Consider the following 18,130-nt stretch of genomic DNA (forward strand, 5'->3'; position numbering starts at 1 on the left):
TTGTGACAGGCCTAACCTGAACACTCATTTATACTCTCATTCATTCATTAAATCACTCCCTCATAATTCTAGCCAGTAAGACGCCTGAGGGCGAGAAGCGACCTCGCCCTTTCATCTATGACAGCAGAGAACAGCACAGACCTCCCTGTATGTAAGTGCATTCAACCATATGGACCCCTCCTGGAGACCCCTATCCTGGGCATCTTTAGGTGAACATATCAGATGATGTTACGCATTGTTAAGCTTGTGGATCTGATGTTTTTGGTGAAGAGACTTGGTAGGAGAAAACAAAGGACTGGAACCAATTGCAGATTGGTCAACAAATTAAGTGATTAACATCAATTCAACACACCCAGATTGAGGAGTGGTGTGTGTGTGTGTGTGTGTGTGTGTGTGTGTGTGTGTGTGTGTGTGTGTGTGTGTGTGTGTGTGTTGTTTCAGAGCTCTGAGGAATGTCGGGATTGATCAGACAGGAAGTTGAGTGGAGGGGGTGAAGGAGAGAGAAAAGAAGAAAGAAAATAAGAAAGGAAATGAGAGAGAGAGAGAGAGAGAGAGAGAGAGAGGGAATCGGTTGTGTGACATTATATTTTTCCATATCACCCCCCCTAAGTTACGCTGATGAGGGCCTGAGTAGCCCAAACACATCCGTCCATATTTCAGACTGCTGCTGCGTTAAATTATATCAACGAAAAACCTTAAACCTTCTTAAACCACCGTCAGCAGAGCGTGCTTAGCTCTGGACTTCAGTCCCCTTAGTATTTTAATAGCCTACTTCAGTAAAAGCATTTAGATTGGCCCTTATGGACTGAGGAAAAGGTCAGGGATCGATGATTGAATCCAGACAAGCCCCCACGCTCTCTGTTCACACACTCTGTAAAAGCTTGTCCTAATCTGTCCTCCGCACAATGGCCTGAGCGGGGGCCCCTATCACAACGCCCCACAGACCGCCATCAATCCCGCTGGTATGCAGGGCTTAACCTACAATGTAGAGGGGGGACCTCGGGGCAGAGGCGTGAAGGGGACGAGACTGCGAGGACAACCGTTGAACTGCAGGAGGATTTGATGACTAAGATGTCTTATGAGAAGTCTAAAGCAAAATCCCTTTGGTATGTAAACAGACCTGCTCTAATCAGACCGGAAGAAAAAAAAGAAAAGAACCATCAGAGCTATGGCTGTTGTTAGGCAGTAACCGTATTTTAACTTTTTGAGCTTTTTCCCTGTAAATTAACGCCCTACTGTACTTCACTACAGCCTACTTCACCAGCAGATATGAACACTCGAAACGTGGCACAAAGCGAGTCGATCTCGGTCTCTGTCTTCCACCCGACAGACGTCACGTTGTTTGGGATGCATTGGTAGCCCCACGAGGAGGCACGTTAGTATTACCTAGTTGTACATTCCACACAGAGAGCTGCTTCTTTTATCAATGTAAACACTCGCTCCCTCGCCATAGGGGAATTGTAGTCTCATTGTCACTCATTTCTTTAGCTTGGAAAACATTCTGTCATACTCTCTCTGTCACGTGCTGTGTCGGGTTTGAGGGTTTCTATAGTTAGTGGCGACAGTGCCCTGCCAATGAGGTAAAGGAATGAGATAACATTAGTGGAGTTGTACGACGTGAACATTAAATAAGTAGGGTGTTTTGCTTTAAATCATTTAAAGGAGCAACTCATTGATTTACAACATTATCTTCATATAATTGGTCCTCACTTCTCTTCCTGCAAAGTTGGCATGCTTAAATAGTAGCCATTGTTCTTCAATACAAATCAAAAAAGCCCAACGCTGCCTACGATGTTACAGGTTTCTGAACTGTCCACAGCCCTCCTCTGAGACACACAGTGACTAGACAAAAACAGTGTCATCTTATAACAAGCCAATGGAGATGGGTGAAGTGCCCCTTTAAATGTGAATGACATTGCAGCTGGGAGCGTTCAGAAGCAAATAAGTCAATGCACTGCATTGTCAAAGTAATGATCATATAGAATATAGAAATTAGATTGCATAGATGTATCAAACGAGATCGGGACTTTTTATGATTAATCGTGCAGCCCTTACACACTTACGCTGTACGCACACTGCACACACACACACACACACACACACACACACACACACACACAGGACTTAAGAGATTGAATAGAAATGTGTCTCTGCATTTACTGTATTCATTCATTGCATTGTATTGGACTGTCTGCATGCGTGTATGCGTGCATGACAGTGTGTGCCACTGACAGACATAAGCCCTCCCTCAGCCAATCAGTACATGTCAACGCCTGTTAATGATATTAGTGTGATTGTTGCTACACAGGTCAAGTCCAGTCAAGTTTGTGTTTTTCAAAGACTAATCTAACTTATCATACAGTATCATGGAGTCAGGTCATCACAAGTGAGAAAATCACAGAATGTATGTACCAAAAATACAGTAACCACTTATTCATTGTATAAATCCTTTTGAGCCCCAATCCCCCGCCGGCTGTCCACCTCATGAACAGCTCTCAGCGGGTAAATGGGGCTGGTCAAGGTCTCAGGTTCCAACTCCGATATTTTAGATTTTCCCTCCCGGACCCCCGTGGCGTTTAAGAGGTTTTAAATAGAAGATGCGACACTTTTACTTGTAGTCCCCCCAGTCACAGTTTTCTGGAGTCGTCGCTGCTTGTAAGCTAGTAATTCGCATTGTGCTATTGCCAATCTAAGTGTGAGTAGTAAGTACGTCTTCCACTGCTGGTTAATTTCCATGGAGTTGGGTAATCCATAAAACCCTCTTGTTTTTTTTGTAAATCACAGAATCAATGTATTAACCACTGCAATTTTGGGTTTCAGATCTGGTGCTTGTGTGACAAGACAACAGTCAGTGCTGCATTTGTGGGACAAATGAAAAAAGAAAGGGTGGAAGGTTTTCTTAAACATGCCCTATATACTTCTCTGTACAACAAATGAGCCTCTCTCTCTCTCTGCTGTAGTGCTATGTCTCTCTCTCTCTCTCTCTGCTGTAGTGCTATGTCTGCATTTCTCGTTAGGGGTTACGGTATAAAACCTAGCGCTCTAATGACGGGCACTAACGACCTGACCACATCACACGTACACACAGCCCCTCCCCGTTGCCTTTATACAGCATGCAGCATTTTCATGCTGATGTCAACATCATCCCCGGCGTTGGGGGTTTGAAACCCGACACCCCCTGCTCTGCTGTTCAACAGCCGGACGGAATTTAAAAAGATGCGGGAGAGATGTTTGCAGCATCATGGTGTTGAGCATTGGTTCTCAAAGTGGGGTCCGGGGACCCCCAGGGGTTCTCGAGGGGGTTCCAGATAAATGATGGACCCTTATGTGGCTTTAACTCCAATAGTGTACAAATGGAACCAAATGGACCCGTAAGTACACTCTTAGAGTTATGGTGGTCCATGGTCTAAGTCTTAGACAGTACAAAGGTCTTGGTAATTCTTTGAACATTTAAAAAAGAATCAGATGGGGGTCTGCGACCAAATACACATTAATTTAGGGGTCCTTGACATGAAAAGGTTTGACAATCACTGGTGTTGAGTACCAGAAGTGTTCAGCCAGACTGCACTGAACCTGTGGAGGACAGTAACTAAGTCACTACTTGATCAATCATACTGCAGCTTAACACAAAAGTAGCAGATCTACATGCTCTAAATGTGGCGCGAAGCGATGCGTTTCGAGTTGTAGATGTGCTACTTTCACTATCTTTGAATCATCATGAAAGGCAACAGTTTTGGACATATGAGGTTTCCACCCGACAGAGACGATGACTTTTACTCCACTACATGTCAAAGATTACTCTTGTCTTCATCAACAGAAATGACTGACTTTCATGTAAGAAAATGTATACACTACACTTGTGACAGTTATTTAGCGAAGCGTGGTCTTGATGTGGATGCAGTAGGCTATGTCCAGTCAAGTCTTCACCAGAATCTTTGAAAGGATCTCTGGCTGAGCGTGTGAAAAAAATCAAACTTGTCTTCGCGTATAGAGTAGTAGTGGTTCCCGCCGGTTCGATCCCCCGGCTCGAAGTGTCCTTGCAGAAGACACACCTCCTGATGAGCAGGTTGGTGCCACTGCCTTCCATGGTTTGCTCTGCCGTGTGTGCATGGCAGCGTGCGTATGCATGCATGTGTGCGTGCATATGTGTGTGCGTGCGTGCGTGAATGGATGAATGTGAAATACATTGTTAAGCACATAGGATAAATGTGCTGTATAAATGCAGTCCATTAGACTGGTATACCTATGTGGATCATGTTTCCATTAGACTGGTATACCTATGTGGATCATGTTTCCATTAGACTGGTATACCTATGTGGATCATGTTTCCTTTAGACTGGTATACCTATGTGGATCATGTTTCCATTAGACTGGTATACCTATGTGGATCATGTTTCCATTAGACTGGTATACCTATGTGGATCATGTTTCCATTAGACTGGTATACCTATGTGGATCATGTTTCACGGCTCTCTTTTTTACTGTCTTGAGGGGTGAAAAAGAGATAAGAAATAATACAGACAGACGAGCCAATCCAGCTTCCTGTGAAAGCTGTCTGCTGGCTGCGTAAAGAGTTTTTACACCCGTGGTGAAATCACAGAGAGTCCAGAAAGCAGCCTGTGTGTTGGACCACGGCCTGTGGATCACTCTTAATACAGGAAAGTAACCAAGTAATTGTACTCCATCCGTTACGTTGGATCAGGGCCTGTTGCTGGCCTGCCATCACTCTTAACCCATTCTGACCGGGCACCCATTTTGGTGTTAGCATCATGTTATGCTTTACCTATTGAAAAATAGCAGATCTACAAGCTCATATCGCGCCACCGAGTGGCGCGATACGAGCTTGTAGGTCTGCTATTTTTGAAAAATTCGAAGAACGACTGACATTTTTAGAATCTGATCTCAGGTCAGAATGGGTTAATCAGACCAGTGTGTGTCCCGTGGAAACCTCGTATGAATCTGATCTCAGGTCAGAATGGGTTAACGCCATACTTGATCATACTACAGCGTCACACAAAAGCATCAAAAGTAGCAGATCAACAAGCTGTAAACTCCGCGATGCGTTTCAAGCTTGTGGATCTGCTACTTTTGATGCTGTTGAATTTGAATCCTGAAAATGTAAGTAAGCAAGCAATGTGCTCCTCTGTCTCACTCCCATTCGCTCTTAAATACTAACGGAAAGTACTTTTACTCTAGTAGCGTTGGATCAGAGCCCGTCTCTGCTTCTCTGCCATCTCTCTTAAAACAGCAGAACAAACTGGCATCTGGAACCCTGGAAAATATGCCAAGCTAGCATTTTTTTATTATTATTAAAAGGGAGAGCAGACAGCACACAAGCCTTACGTCACATGGCCAGACAACCTGGCCTATACCTAAGGCTGGCCAATTAACCCCAAAACATTTATTCAGCAATGTTTTACAAGGCGTCACATTGCGACATTATTTATTAGACAATAATAGACATCTAATCATCTGTGATATAAACAAGAACCTTCTTATTGAAACAGAGGAGGGCCAACTCTAAGTATCCAATCTCCTGCACCATAGCAATGATCCAAGGCACTGTCCTGTGGCCTTGTGGTTAGAGTGAAAATGAGAGGTCAGGGTTTGAATCCCCGGCCGGGTCATACCAAAGACTATAAAAATGGGATCCGATGCCTTATACCTGCTTGGCATTCATCATCAAGGGTGGGATTGGGGGTAAGTCCCTGCGACATACTAGCATCATGTCCAGGAGGTGTACTTGTACATCACGGCTGGGAGATGTAGTTCAGTTGTACATAAGCCGCCTCACGTTACAGAAACCTGTCCTATGGACCACATGGCTCAGCAAGGCTCGGGGAGTAGAGTATCTATCTAACACCTACAGCTGGAATGTAGCAGCATTACAGCATTGGTGGCTACTTTTCAACATGGACGTCTAAAAGACCTCTAGACCTCTGCTCTGAAGGTGTGTTTGTACTCCTGGGTTCCCAGGGTACTGTGATCGTCTTCGGACCATCACCGTGTCTCCTTAAATGATCTGAGAATGTCTAGATCCCATCCTCAAAATCCAAACAAAGTTTAGCCAACGAACAACGAGGCAGCTAGGTGCTAGCGACAGAAGTGTGCTGGAGTGAGTTAAAACTGAACGTATACACTATACAGAGTCAGTAGACTATACAGACGGCACAGTGACCTACATGTTGTCATTACTGCTGCCATTCATGTCATTCCATTCAATTATCTCCCCTCAGGGAGGACACTGGACACATTCATTCATGTTCTGTCCATATGGGAGTTACTGTACATCTGAGACACCACTTGTAGTCCATGCAACCTGAATACATGCTGTCATTTAGCTCAGTGGTTACCAAACATTTCAGGTCGAAACCCAAAAGAGAGATTTGCTCGGGATCGATCAGCTATTTTGACTACTTCTTATTATTCGTTTTTAAGATTTACAGTATAAAATTATTTTACATTTTAAAGTCACAAAAAAATAAAGTCACAATTTTTCATTTCCTGAACATTTTTGGAGTTGGAGGTGGTTTCTTCCCGACAGCAGAGCTATACTGGTGCAATGAACACATAGGCAACAGCTCAGGTGTGGTAATACAAAATGCACAACAGTTGTGTGTTGCGTTTGAGTGAAACCGGTCTCATGCGTGACGACGGCACGTCTGGCTGTTTCAGCACTGAATGTAAAACCGCTCCCAGGCAAGACAGAGAGAGAGAGGCAAGACAGAGAGAGAGAGAGAGAGAGAGAGAGAGAGAGAGAGGGGGGGGGGGGGGACAGAGAGAGAGAGAGAGAGAGGGGGGGGGAGGGAGTAGGGAAAGGGAGAGAGGTAGGAGGGAAAAGAAAGAGAGGGAAAGAGTAAGGGAAAAAGAAAGCCAGAGAGAGAGACTTTCTCAGCAGTGCCAGAAAGCAGGCAGTACAATAGTCTCAAATATCGTCCTGCCTGCCGGTCTATCAGCCAGCTAATCTGAGCTGAAACAAAGGAGCCAGTCTTCAAGGAAAAGACCATTTGACATGGAAACACAACCAGAGAGAGACAGACAGACAGACAGACAGACAGACAGACAGACAGACAGACAGACAGACAGACAGACAGACAGACAGACAGACAGACAGACAGACAGACAGACAGACAGACAGAGAGAGAGGAATGTGGATTGGATAATGCTTCCCTTACAGAACTAACTGCGTTTCTGGGTTCTGGGTTTAATTCATAAAGGCTTTCAGGATACGAGATTGAGAAAAAACCAAAACAGAAGAGAAAAACCCTCAAATCTCCCAAGAAGCATTGACCGTCTGAACTGAACCCATTCAACTTGCAGTGTTCAGCAAGAACATGGCAGCATGGATTAGCGTTATTAGCATAATGTGGAAAGTAATTAAGTACAGTTAGTACTCAAATACTGTAGTTATTACTTTGATATTTTATAATTGTACTCCCTTACTTCCTGCAGACTTTGGTTAGTATTACAGAACATCCAGTAACAAATTAAGCCTTATGTCTATTCAGTAAGTGATACTTATTTTAGAAATAGCCGATCACCCGATCTACACATTCACAACACATTGCCATGCAAAAGACTGACTAATTTGGAAGCCTTTTGAAACAACTTGTGAAATCTTTACATTACAAACTTTACTAGAGTTTTTTACAAAGATGATCATGTTGTCACATGAAAAAAGAAACACAAAATGTGTCACAGTCTCATACACCCAATAATGCTAGTCAATGAATCCTTTAAATGATGTCTTTTAAGACTTAACTTAACTGGATGCATTGTTATGTATTTCTTCCAGGCACATCTCTGGACCAATGCTTTAAAAACCTGAAATAGCATATTGAAAATAGACAGCCCTTTTTCAGTCACCTTTGAAATGATCAACATCTTATTTTTGGAATTAAATATTTTAGGTTGTTAGATATGGACAGATCTAACATCACTGTGATGTGGGAGCTGCTCGTATGAAAGGATAAGAAGGGCCTGTAACTGTAAGTCCTGTTATGAAACATAATAAGTCATAACATAACTCCTGTTCATGTGGTTTTGACAGGTTCATGTACAAGCACAGACCTGCGTCAGTCCCTACGGGTCACACTGCAGGCCGTGCAAACAGACACACCTTCTCAGCCAAATAATATGCAGGAAAGAAAATCCCCAAACTATGATTCATAAGAGGATAATATTAAACTTTTTAAACGGCTTGTCTTCGCCTCCTGACGGTTAGAAATTGCGAAATCAAGTTATGGTTATAAGACTTTTTACCTGGGGCCACGCCCCCTTTCAGATTACATCATCACTGGTGACACCTGAGACTGGTGTTGACAAGTCGAGTCACACCTGCGTTCTAACCCCCGGTGACAGGTAATCACACACACACACACACACACACACACACACACACACACACACACACACACACACACACACACACACACACACACACACACACACACACACACACACACACACACACACACACACACACACACACACACACACACACACACACACACACACACACACACACACACACACACACACACACACTAATGATTTTTCCTTTGAGCAGAAGAGAAATTAGACGTTTGCCCTGGACCCAAACTAGTGACAATAGCAGATCTATGATCAATGAAGAGAACTCGTCGCTTTGACGATTCAAACAACGTCTGAATAAATACTTAACTTAACCATCGCATGCCATCACAATAACATGTGTTGATTCATGTTCATTATTGAGCTTGTAGATCGGCAATTTTCACTACTTAAAAACATTTGTTTTCTAATTTATGGAATTTCTTACGATTTCTCTTTGATTTCTTCATGGCCCTGGTCCTGGCCCACTGTTTGGGAAACAGTGCGCTATAGTACACCAAACTTCTTCACCTCAGAATTTGGGAATCTAGGGTTCAAGCGGTTAAGATGTTTGCTTACAAATGGGTGCTAGTGGAATGAATGAATGGTGTGTGCTTTCAAAATACTAAGTCAATGATTCTAGTTCTGAGTAGCGCTGCAGTGATAAGGCCACACTGTGTCGATAAGCCAATGAGAGCAGCCTGCACCGAAGCTTCTCAAAGTGGGGTCCGGGGACCACAAGGGGGCCCTTGCAAGGGTTCCAGGGGGCCCCCCCAGCAAAATGAGGAACAGTTTAATTTCAATATTATGTCCCTCGGCTAGAAGTAAAGGCAATGTATACGAATGGCCATGCATTTCAGACCAGACCATAGGTTGTGCTCAGTGGTTCTCAAAGTGGGGGCCATGCTCTGCATTCAATGCAGAGAGAACGGTCGAATCTGCTGAGCCAGGGACCCTCAGGGTTCCTTGTCAGAGAACAAATCAACAGCTAAGCTCATATCCATTAATGTGGATCTGTTGCTCAACAAGTGGCCCAAATCTGGACACACACACACACACACACACACACACACACTATAGGTTAAATCGTATATCATGAGGTAGGTTTCTATTAATAGATTCACAGGAGCCCTTCTTTTGTTTCTCGGAGGAAAAGACGTGCGGAAATACCAGCGTCCCCCTGGGACCACTTCCAACACACGCACACGCACACGCACACACAACCCCCCTCTGATGAAGCACCGGGTGGACAAATTGATTGAACACAACATGCAACAACAGTGCACTGCAACGCAACACACACACACACACACACACACACACACACACACACACTTATAATTGTCTTTATTGTTATGTGCATATACCTATAGCCTACCGGTAGCCTATTGCAAACTTCTGGTTTTGTATAGACCTACTAGCGTATGCATAACCCAGCTGAAAGCAATGCAACAATATGTGGACACAGCAGACAACACAGACATACCCTTGGGTCAATATCGAGTCATAGATCGATTTGATCGAGTGTGATATGCAAATATCTAAATCGATTAAATACAGATCTATAGTTGTCTTCTTGATCCAACACAAACACAACACTGCTACAATTGCATTTAATATACATAGCCTACCAGGGTATGCATGTGCAGGCCATACAATTATACTTAATTGTGCACTATTATTCGGTTACATTGTGCACTGCCTGGAGTACACATGGATACATAAAGCAACAGTGTGTTACTGTGTGTGGATTGTTACATTGTATAAAATAATCAACATGCTTCCATGCATGATCCAAGCAGAACTCGTCGCTTTGTCGATTGAAACAACCTCTGAATAAATATTTAACTTTAACCATCGCATGCTATCACAATAACACATGTGATGATTCCTGTTAATGAACAGGTATTTAATAAATATATAAAATCCTTACCTCCGCGAAGAAATTATCCATTTTGCCCTGGTTAATCCCCGAGGATTATAAATAATTCCAAACTGTACAATAGGCGCTCCAGTCTTCATGCGGTTTGGGAGACATTCAACAGGTTTTAAAAGTCCATTTTTTGGGGGTCCCCTGACGTCCCTTAATTGTCCCCTGTATGGATGTGAGGGACAGAGACAGACAGTTCTGTCTTTGTCTCATATGGGTTACAGTTCCATTTCTCCTTTGATTTAGAAAAATACAATAAATCTTCAATCCATCCACAGAGAGAAAAGCGAGTCCTTGTAATCCTAAAAACTTTGGTCGTGTGCGCATTGTTTGGTCACTTTGTGTGTGTTACTGTTGTGTGTGTGTATGTGTGAGTGTGTACAGTATGAGTGTGTATGTATGTATGTGTGTGTGTGTGTGTGTGTGTGTGTGTGTGTGTGCCGGGTTTGGTAAATACTATACGTGCATTCTAAAGTATTAACGCACTCAAACACAGACTGTAAGCTCCACCCTAATGGATCAGCATTATCTCCAACCCACTATGACTATGGCAACCTACACGATTCTCTGGCGACACCTGCTGGCCCAATACCATTGGTGGAAAGTGGATATGGATAATATAATCTAATAATATAATATATAGGCCTAATATCTATTATCTATCTATCTATCTATCTATCTATCTATCTATATACATATACATATACATATAGACTATGTAGTCTGTGTGATCTAAAGCAAATCGAAAATGAAATGCATTTTGTTTTTTATTGTCCATTCTACAACTCCATTAGGGAGAGTCTTTTTAATAAGATAGACCCAAACCATGAATTTGTATGGTTGGAGGACTTCGAGAGACTGAAGCGCCTGTTTCAAAAGTACACTTTTTCATTTGCCTCATTCCTTGAGAAGGCCTGGTCAATGAGGAGGAGGGCCATTTACATGTAAAATCAAATGGCCTTGTTATGATTGTTTTCGTTTTGTTTTGTTTTTTTAGTTTGTTTGAATAATGTACAAATATGTATGAACAGGAAGTAGTGTCAGTTGTATTCAGTGTATTCTGTGAAATGTGTCATATAATCCCATATGGGATGGGCCAAAGTGGCATGACACGAAAATAAAAATGTCATTCATTCATTCATATATGCGATGGTAAGTGCGTTGCCAGGGCAACCAGACACGCTGTAAGACAGAAGACGCCTCGGACCGTTAGGAACGCCCTCGGCCGCGTAATAGGGAATGTATACGTGCCGAATCTCCCCCTCCGCCAGATTGAGATGATGGAACGACCACACCCTAAAGATAAAGACCGATGACGTCACGAAGCAAGGCATCGCCGTCACCTCTTATCGTTGTTAAAAACCCAAAGCCCTCCAGTGAGGAGCGAGCTATCAGAGACTGTATAACCCTGAGTTGAAATCTAATCTTCTGTTCTCATCCTTCTCCAGGCTGGCGAAGACGCCTGTGAAACAAATATTGTATGGAATATAATTTTTCATATGTGGGGTTTCTCCTGCCTGCTGTATGATTTGCTGCTAAACAAATAAAAAGCTGTTTGAAACTGCTGCAATCCCCTGTTCCGCCTGCTCATTGGTCGCAGATACACCACAATATACACACACACACACACACACACGCGCGCGCGCGCGCGGAATTCATATATATATATATATATATATAGAGAGAGAGAGAGAGCTTGTAGATCTGTTATTTTCACACCAAAAAAAGGCTTAAAGATGCACTACGGTATGTAACTTTCCTTATCCTTCTACCCTGGATTTGAACCAGGTTTCCTGTGCAAGTGCTGGAATGTTTACCATTGAGCCAATAGAGCCTGCCTGCTTGCTCAGGGGATAAATTTAATCTAGACAGGTTATGTCAGAATTCGTTTGACAAAATACAACCACCCCAATTCTGTACGTTATATCAACATGGACAACATGGATCACATTTTATAAATAAAAAGGCTAAATAGTGCCGCTTTAAGTGGTTAATTCGCAAAGGTATTTCCAATTCACATTCCAAGGTCGAAAGTGCAATACCGTATTTGTCTTTAAATAAAACGAAATGCTCAAGTAAAGTATAGATTCTACTCAAGTCAAACACTGGTTAATTGTCACACAGTCATATTCATACCATGTAGTTGTAATTTAGTCATCTGGAATTGTTTAGTCTTAGCCTATAGTCTTTAGTCGACAAAATATCAAAACCTTAGTCTTTTACGAAATTAACACTATTAGGATTGATATCCATTGAGGTCCTCTCACAGTTAACCCTCTGACTGGATAATCTTAATAACATCTTATTGTGCATTGGGCCAGATTTCGCGACTTTTTGAATGACAATAGAAATATGTGCGATATGACCACAATGTCATGAAATGTCACTCTGTGACCTTGCTTGAGCACAGCTAGGGTGCACACTCTTATGAGTAATGGTAACTGCTTAAAAGGTCTACTTTATCCCAACAGTGTGTGCGTCTGTAATCCACGCACCTCGACAACTGTTCACCCCACCGACTTCAAATTCGACACACGCGTTCCACCCCACCACCAGAACTGCCCCAAAAAGGCCTCTGCCTGCATGGGCTCAGGACAGGCAGAAAAACGAGAGTAGCAAATACAACTATTTACATGATGTCTTACGTTGCCATGTAGTGCCCTAAACAAACAATAAAGTCCATGGACTAGAAAGATAGATAGATAGATAGATAGATAGATAGATAGATAGATAGATAGATAGATAGATAGATAGATAGATAGATAGATAGATAGATAGAGAGATAGAGAGATAGATAGATAGATAGATAGATAGATAGATAGATAGATAGATAGATAGATAGATAAGACCTACATAGGGACATTCTTTGCCACCATGCCAATACAGCCACCCTGTCACCACGACTCACAACAAACCTCAGCTACCACGAAACAACGTACATAAACTAATGTCAATCAGTCTTCTATTGAAAATTAACCATTGGAATTGATGGCTGTTATGTCAAAGCCCAAAAGCTCTATCTCCAACCAAATGGAAATAGCAAATTCACTCATGGGATTATTGAAGTGATCAAGAGCCACATACACATTTATACTGTTCCCTGTTACAACAACTGAACTCACATACGGCAGATACAACACAACAGACACACTCTAGATTCACATGATGACTAGCATTCAACTCCAGAGCCAGAAACAGTGTCATTGCCACCCGGTCAACGGGTCCCAAAATGACAGCAATAGTACTACACCACCCGGTCAACGGGTCCCACAATGACAGCACTAGCACACCAGCTTGAATCACACACGCATTAAAAACACAAGCAGCAGCCAAGAAGCAAAAAACTAAGTTCATACCTGGAGCCGTCGACTCTTCCACTTGACTTCATAAGTTAGTTGTAGTGATGCCAGGGGAAAACTGTGGCTCTCTCTCCAGTTCATGATGAGACCTCCAGCAGCTTCTCCAGACTCCAGTCATCTCCATCCTCCATACATCTGGCTGGCTAGCTGGCCATGCAGTACTCTCCTCCCAGTATCAATGGCCCCCAACCAGCCTCATTATCCTGGCTGCCTGATCTTCTCACTCAGCCTTGGTCTGGATGTTTCGTACTGTACAAGCATTCGGCTGTAGTGTCGTGGTCAGGGATTTAGAGCATAGGCTCTATAGGGTCCAGCATTCAGGGGTTTAGGGCATAGGCTCCATAGGGTCCAGCATTCACAGCATGTCGTGGTCAGGGATTTAGGGCATAGGCTCTATAGGGTCCAGTTCAGGGGTTTAGGGCATAGGCTCCATAGGGTCCAGCATTCACAGCATTTCAGGGCTCTATAGGGTCCAGCATTAACAGCATGTCAGGGCTCTATAGGGTCCAGCATTAAAAGCATGTCAGGGCTCTATAGGGTCCAGCATTCACAGCATGTCAGGGCTCTATAGGGTCCAGCATTCACAGCATGTCAGGGCTCTATAGGGTCCAGCATTCACAGCATGTCAGGGCTCTATAGGGTCCAGCATTCACAGCATTTCAGGGCTCTATAGGTTCCAGCATTCACAGCATGTCAGGGCTCTATAGGGTCCAGCATTCACAGCATGTCAGGGCTCTATAGGGTCCAGCATTCACAGCATTTCAGGGCTCTATATAGGGTCCAGCATTCACAGCATGTCAGGGCTCTATAGGGTCCAGCATTCACAGCATGTCAGGGCTCTATAGGGTCCAGCATTAAAAGCATGTCAGGGCTCTATAGGGTCCAGCATTCACAGCATGTCAGGGCTCTATAGGGTCCAGCATTCACAGCATGTCAGGGCTCTATAGGGTCCAGCATTCACAGCATGTCAGGGCTCTATAGGGTCCAGCATTCACAGCATTTTAGGGCTCTATAGGTTCCAGCAATCACAGCATGTCAGGGCTCTATAGGGTCCAGCATTCACAGCATTTCAGGGCTCTATAGGGTCCAGCATTCACAGCATTTCAGGGCTCTATAGGGTCCAGCATTCACAGCATGTCAGGGCTCTATACTGGGTCCAGCATTAACAGCATGTCAGGGCTGAGAAGAAGCTGATCTTGGGGATCTGGGGTCGTCACCTGTGTACCTGTGGAGCAGGTTGAGAGAGAGCCAAGTATTGGTTATTTCCCCATATATAAGCCCACAATGGGGGTTGGATTTTTGTGCTAATTTGCTTATTTCCATCGAAATAAGTAGTAAAGTGTGCCGCTTGGGATACTATTTACATTATGATTTTTTTGAGCAATGGAAATAAGCAAATTAGCACAACACCCCAATGCCCTATTCAATTCAATTCATTGGGGGTTTATGGTAGGGGAAATAGCAAATAATGCGCTTTTGCAGAAAATAACACCTGGACCTATTTGGTGGGGACGTAACAACTACAAAGAAAAGTAAGAAAGCCTTCTAGCATGGAATTCTCCTTTAAACCATCATTGGTAAACAGTTAAAGGGACACTTCACCCCTTTTGCAAAAACATATATGTTAATGACGTTTAGAAGCTTTAGAACACTTTCCTGGGGGTCTTTATGTATGTAATATGTGGTTTTAGATATTTGAGATTGTAGCAGTGAGCCCGGTGTCTCTGATGTCATGGACACTGGGCTCACTTCCTTCGCGGACTACATGGCTGCGTCCGAAATCATTCCCTATGCCCCATATAGTGCACTACTTTGAGGTTCCGCCATTTTGTTATAGTGTCCGAATATGTAGTGAGCATTTTTGCACCCTAACGTAGTGGACTGAAGTATCCCATAATGCACCGGGAATTGTAGGGAGCATCCGATGGTCACTACAAAAACACAGCGAAGCAAATCTGCCCCATAATGCATTGTGCAAGCTCGCTCTTGAGCGCACATGCACGCGTTTGCGCACGTGCGCTGCTTCTGCATGCATGCGCTCATTGCGCTCCAACTCAGAAGAGGCAGAAGTTGAACCAGCGAAAGAAATCAACACAAATGTACTTTTTAAACTTTCGTTTTCCCCTCTTTTCTTCCCTGGCGGATCTCGAAGCTACAGATCTCGAGACAAATGATCTGTGCATTTATTTGAAATTGTTTTATTTTATTTATAATAAATCTACTCATTTGCAATAGTAGGCTATTACTAATCTGATTCATTGTATCACCCAGGCCCAGCGCATGACGTTAGGAGAGGAATCAGTTGCTTGCTGTAGAATATATTTGTGAGATTCTTTATCACAAATGATAAATGCATTAAAACTTCATTGTGTAGGCAGTCATTTATTGGACTGCTGTTTCTGTTAACACCAAACGTCCGTATTGTGAGCAGAGCTTGTAGATCGGCTACTTTTGGTAATTCTTTACCAAAAGTACCCAAGTAAAAGTATACAAGCTCACAACACGGACGTCGCGCGTTGCTTATAGATCGGCTATTTTTGGTAGGCCTATCCCCCCCGCCCCATGATTAGCGGGGGTTCATGTGGTTAATCAATCATGCTGCTGATATTTTCATATATTGTCAAGGTTGTGCACTGTTTTCATATTGCTGGATAATGGATATAGCCTAATATTAATTTATTGATAATAATCATAGGCCCATTGTTATGGGCCTATGATTTTAAAATAACCTTTTTATCATAGATATATAGGCCTAAATGCCTGCAAACATATTTTCATTAACCTATTTTTTCTTTATTCATTCATGAATTTAAAAATAACTTTACAAACTGTCCTTGCAGGGAGGTGACAGCCTGCAGTCACTTATTTGATACAGTCTGTTCCTAGCAGAAATTCAGCAGCAGCGTTTTGATTGGTTTCTTGTAGTCAGTTGATTCTTCATATCCAAATGAGTGAAACGGCCGGGATGATTTGTTTATTTTTCAAACAGTTCTTTATGAGGCGATCTGAAAAAACCTAATGGGGATTTCATGCAAATAAAAAGTACATGAACCCGCGGAACTACAGCGCCCTCTATCGATATTGACGTCAGAGTCGGTGCTCCCCATACAGGGAGTATTGTCCGAAATCATCACTATAGAGTCCACTAGAGTCTGGATCCCCGTATGGGGGATAGGGAGTAGGGAACAACCCTAGCAATTCGGACGCAGCCAAACATGTCTCAGTACGACAGCTCTCCCCCTATCCACAAGGAGGAGCAGTGCACCAAAGAATTATGGGAATTGTAGTCCAGGAAGGTAGTGAGACCAATGTCCATGACATCAGAGACACTGTGCTCACTGCAACAATCTAAAATAGCTAAAACCACATATTACACACATAAAGACCCCCAGGAAAGTGTTCTAAAGCTTCTAAACGTCATTAACATATATTTTTTTGCAAAAAGGGTGAAGTGTCCCTTTAAGAAGAATGATTTGGTGCTGTGACACCCCAAACAAAACATTGTGTCTGTATATATTTATTCTATTTAAGTATTTATGTACGTATATGCATTATGCACACATACAGCACTTAATGCATCAGTTTTTTGTTTTGTTTTTTCAACCTCCAGTCCCCCCCTCTCGCACAGCGCACGCGCGCACACACACACACACACACACACACACACACACACACACACGTTAATGCTTAGCATAGGTAGCTAACTCAGGTTTGTGTCAGTGTGCAATTCAGGTAACACTTTGTACACACAGCACTTCAAGCACCTTTGTTTGTTTATTTCACCCCCCCCCTTATCTATCTATCTCTCTTTCTCTCTCTCACACACACACACACACACACACACACACACACACACACACACACACACACACACACACACACACACGAACGCACGCACCCATGATGCACGTTAATGCTCACTTAGCATAAGTAGCTAACTCACCTGCAGAATGAAAACAAATCCACCACCAGTTTGTTGTTATGAAGATAACTTCTCTTTCAAGCTGTCAGCATGTCACACACTTGTGACTAAGCAGTTTTCACTTCCTAACACGCCAGACTACTCCACTTCATGGAGTGCAAATTTACATTATAAGTTGTTTATATTTTTCCCTCTGTTTGTGTGTGTGTGTTTGTGTGTGGAGGGGGAGGGGGCGTGGCTACCGGAGGGTTTTAAAGAGCGCGCCTGAAGCCTGGTTAGGGAGTCTACCCATAGAGTTAGGCTGCGTCCGAAATCATTCCCTATGCCCCATATAGTCTTAGTGCACTACTTTGAGGTTCCGCCATTTTGTTATAGTGTCCGAATATGTAGTGAGCATTTTTGCACCCTAACGTAGTGGACTGAAGTATCCCACAATGCACCGGGAATTGTAGGGAGCATCCGATGGTCACTACAAAAACACAGCGAAGCAAATCTGCCCCATAATGCATTGCGCAAGCTCGCTCTTGAGCGCACATGCACGCGTTTGCGCACGTGCACTGCTTCTGC

The 18,130-nt window shown here is 43.2% G+C and overlaps 1 protein-coding gene across 1 annotated transcript in view; it reads right to left on the bottom strand.

The window, feature by feature from the left end:
• myo10 (myosin X) overlaps positions 1 to 10,704 on the bottom strand; it is a 158,221-nt gene extending 147,517 nt beyond the window's left edge. The window contains exon 1 of the mRNA XM_080777446.1: positions 10,286 to 10,704. Within this exon, the coding sequence (XP_080633572.1) occupies positions 10,286 to 10,306 (21 nt within the window). The 5' untranslated portion in view covers positions 10,307 to 10,704. The remainder of the gene's footprint in view (positions 1 to 10,285) is intronic.
• Between the last annotated feature and the right edge of the window lie 7,426 nt (positions 10,705 to 18,130).

The sequence above is a fragment of the Protomyctophum bolini genome, assembly GCF_963924005.1.
Source record: "Protomyctophum bolini genome assembly, chromosome: 12".
NCBI lineage: Eukaryota > Metazoa > Chordata > Actinopteri > Myctophiformes > Myctophidae > Protomyctophum > Protomyctophum bolini.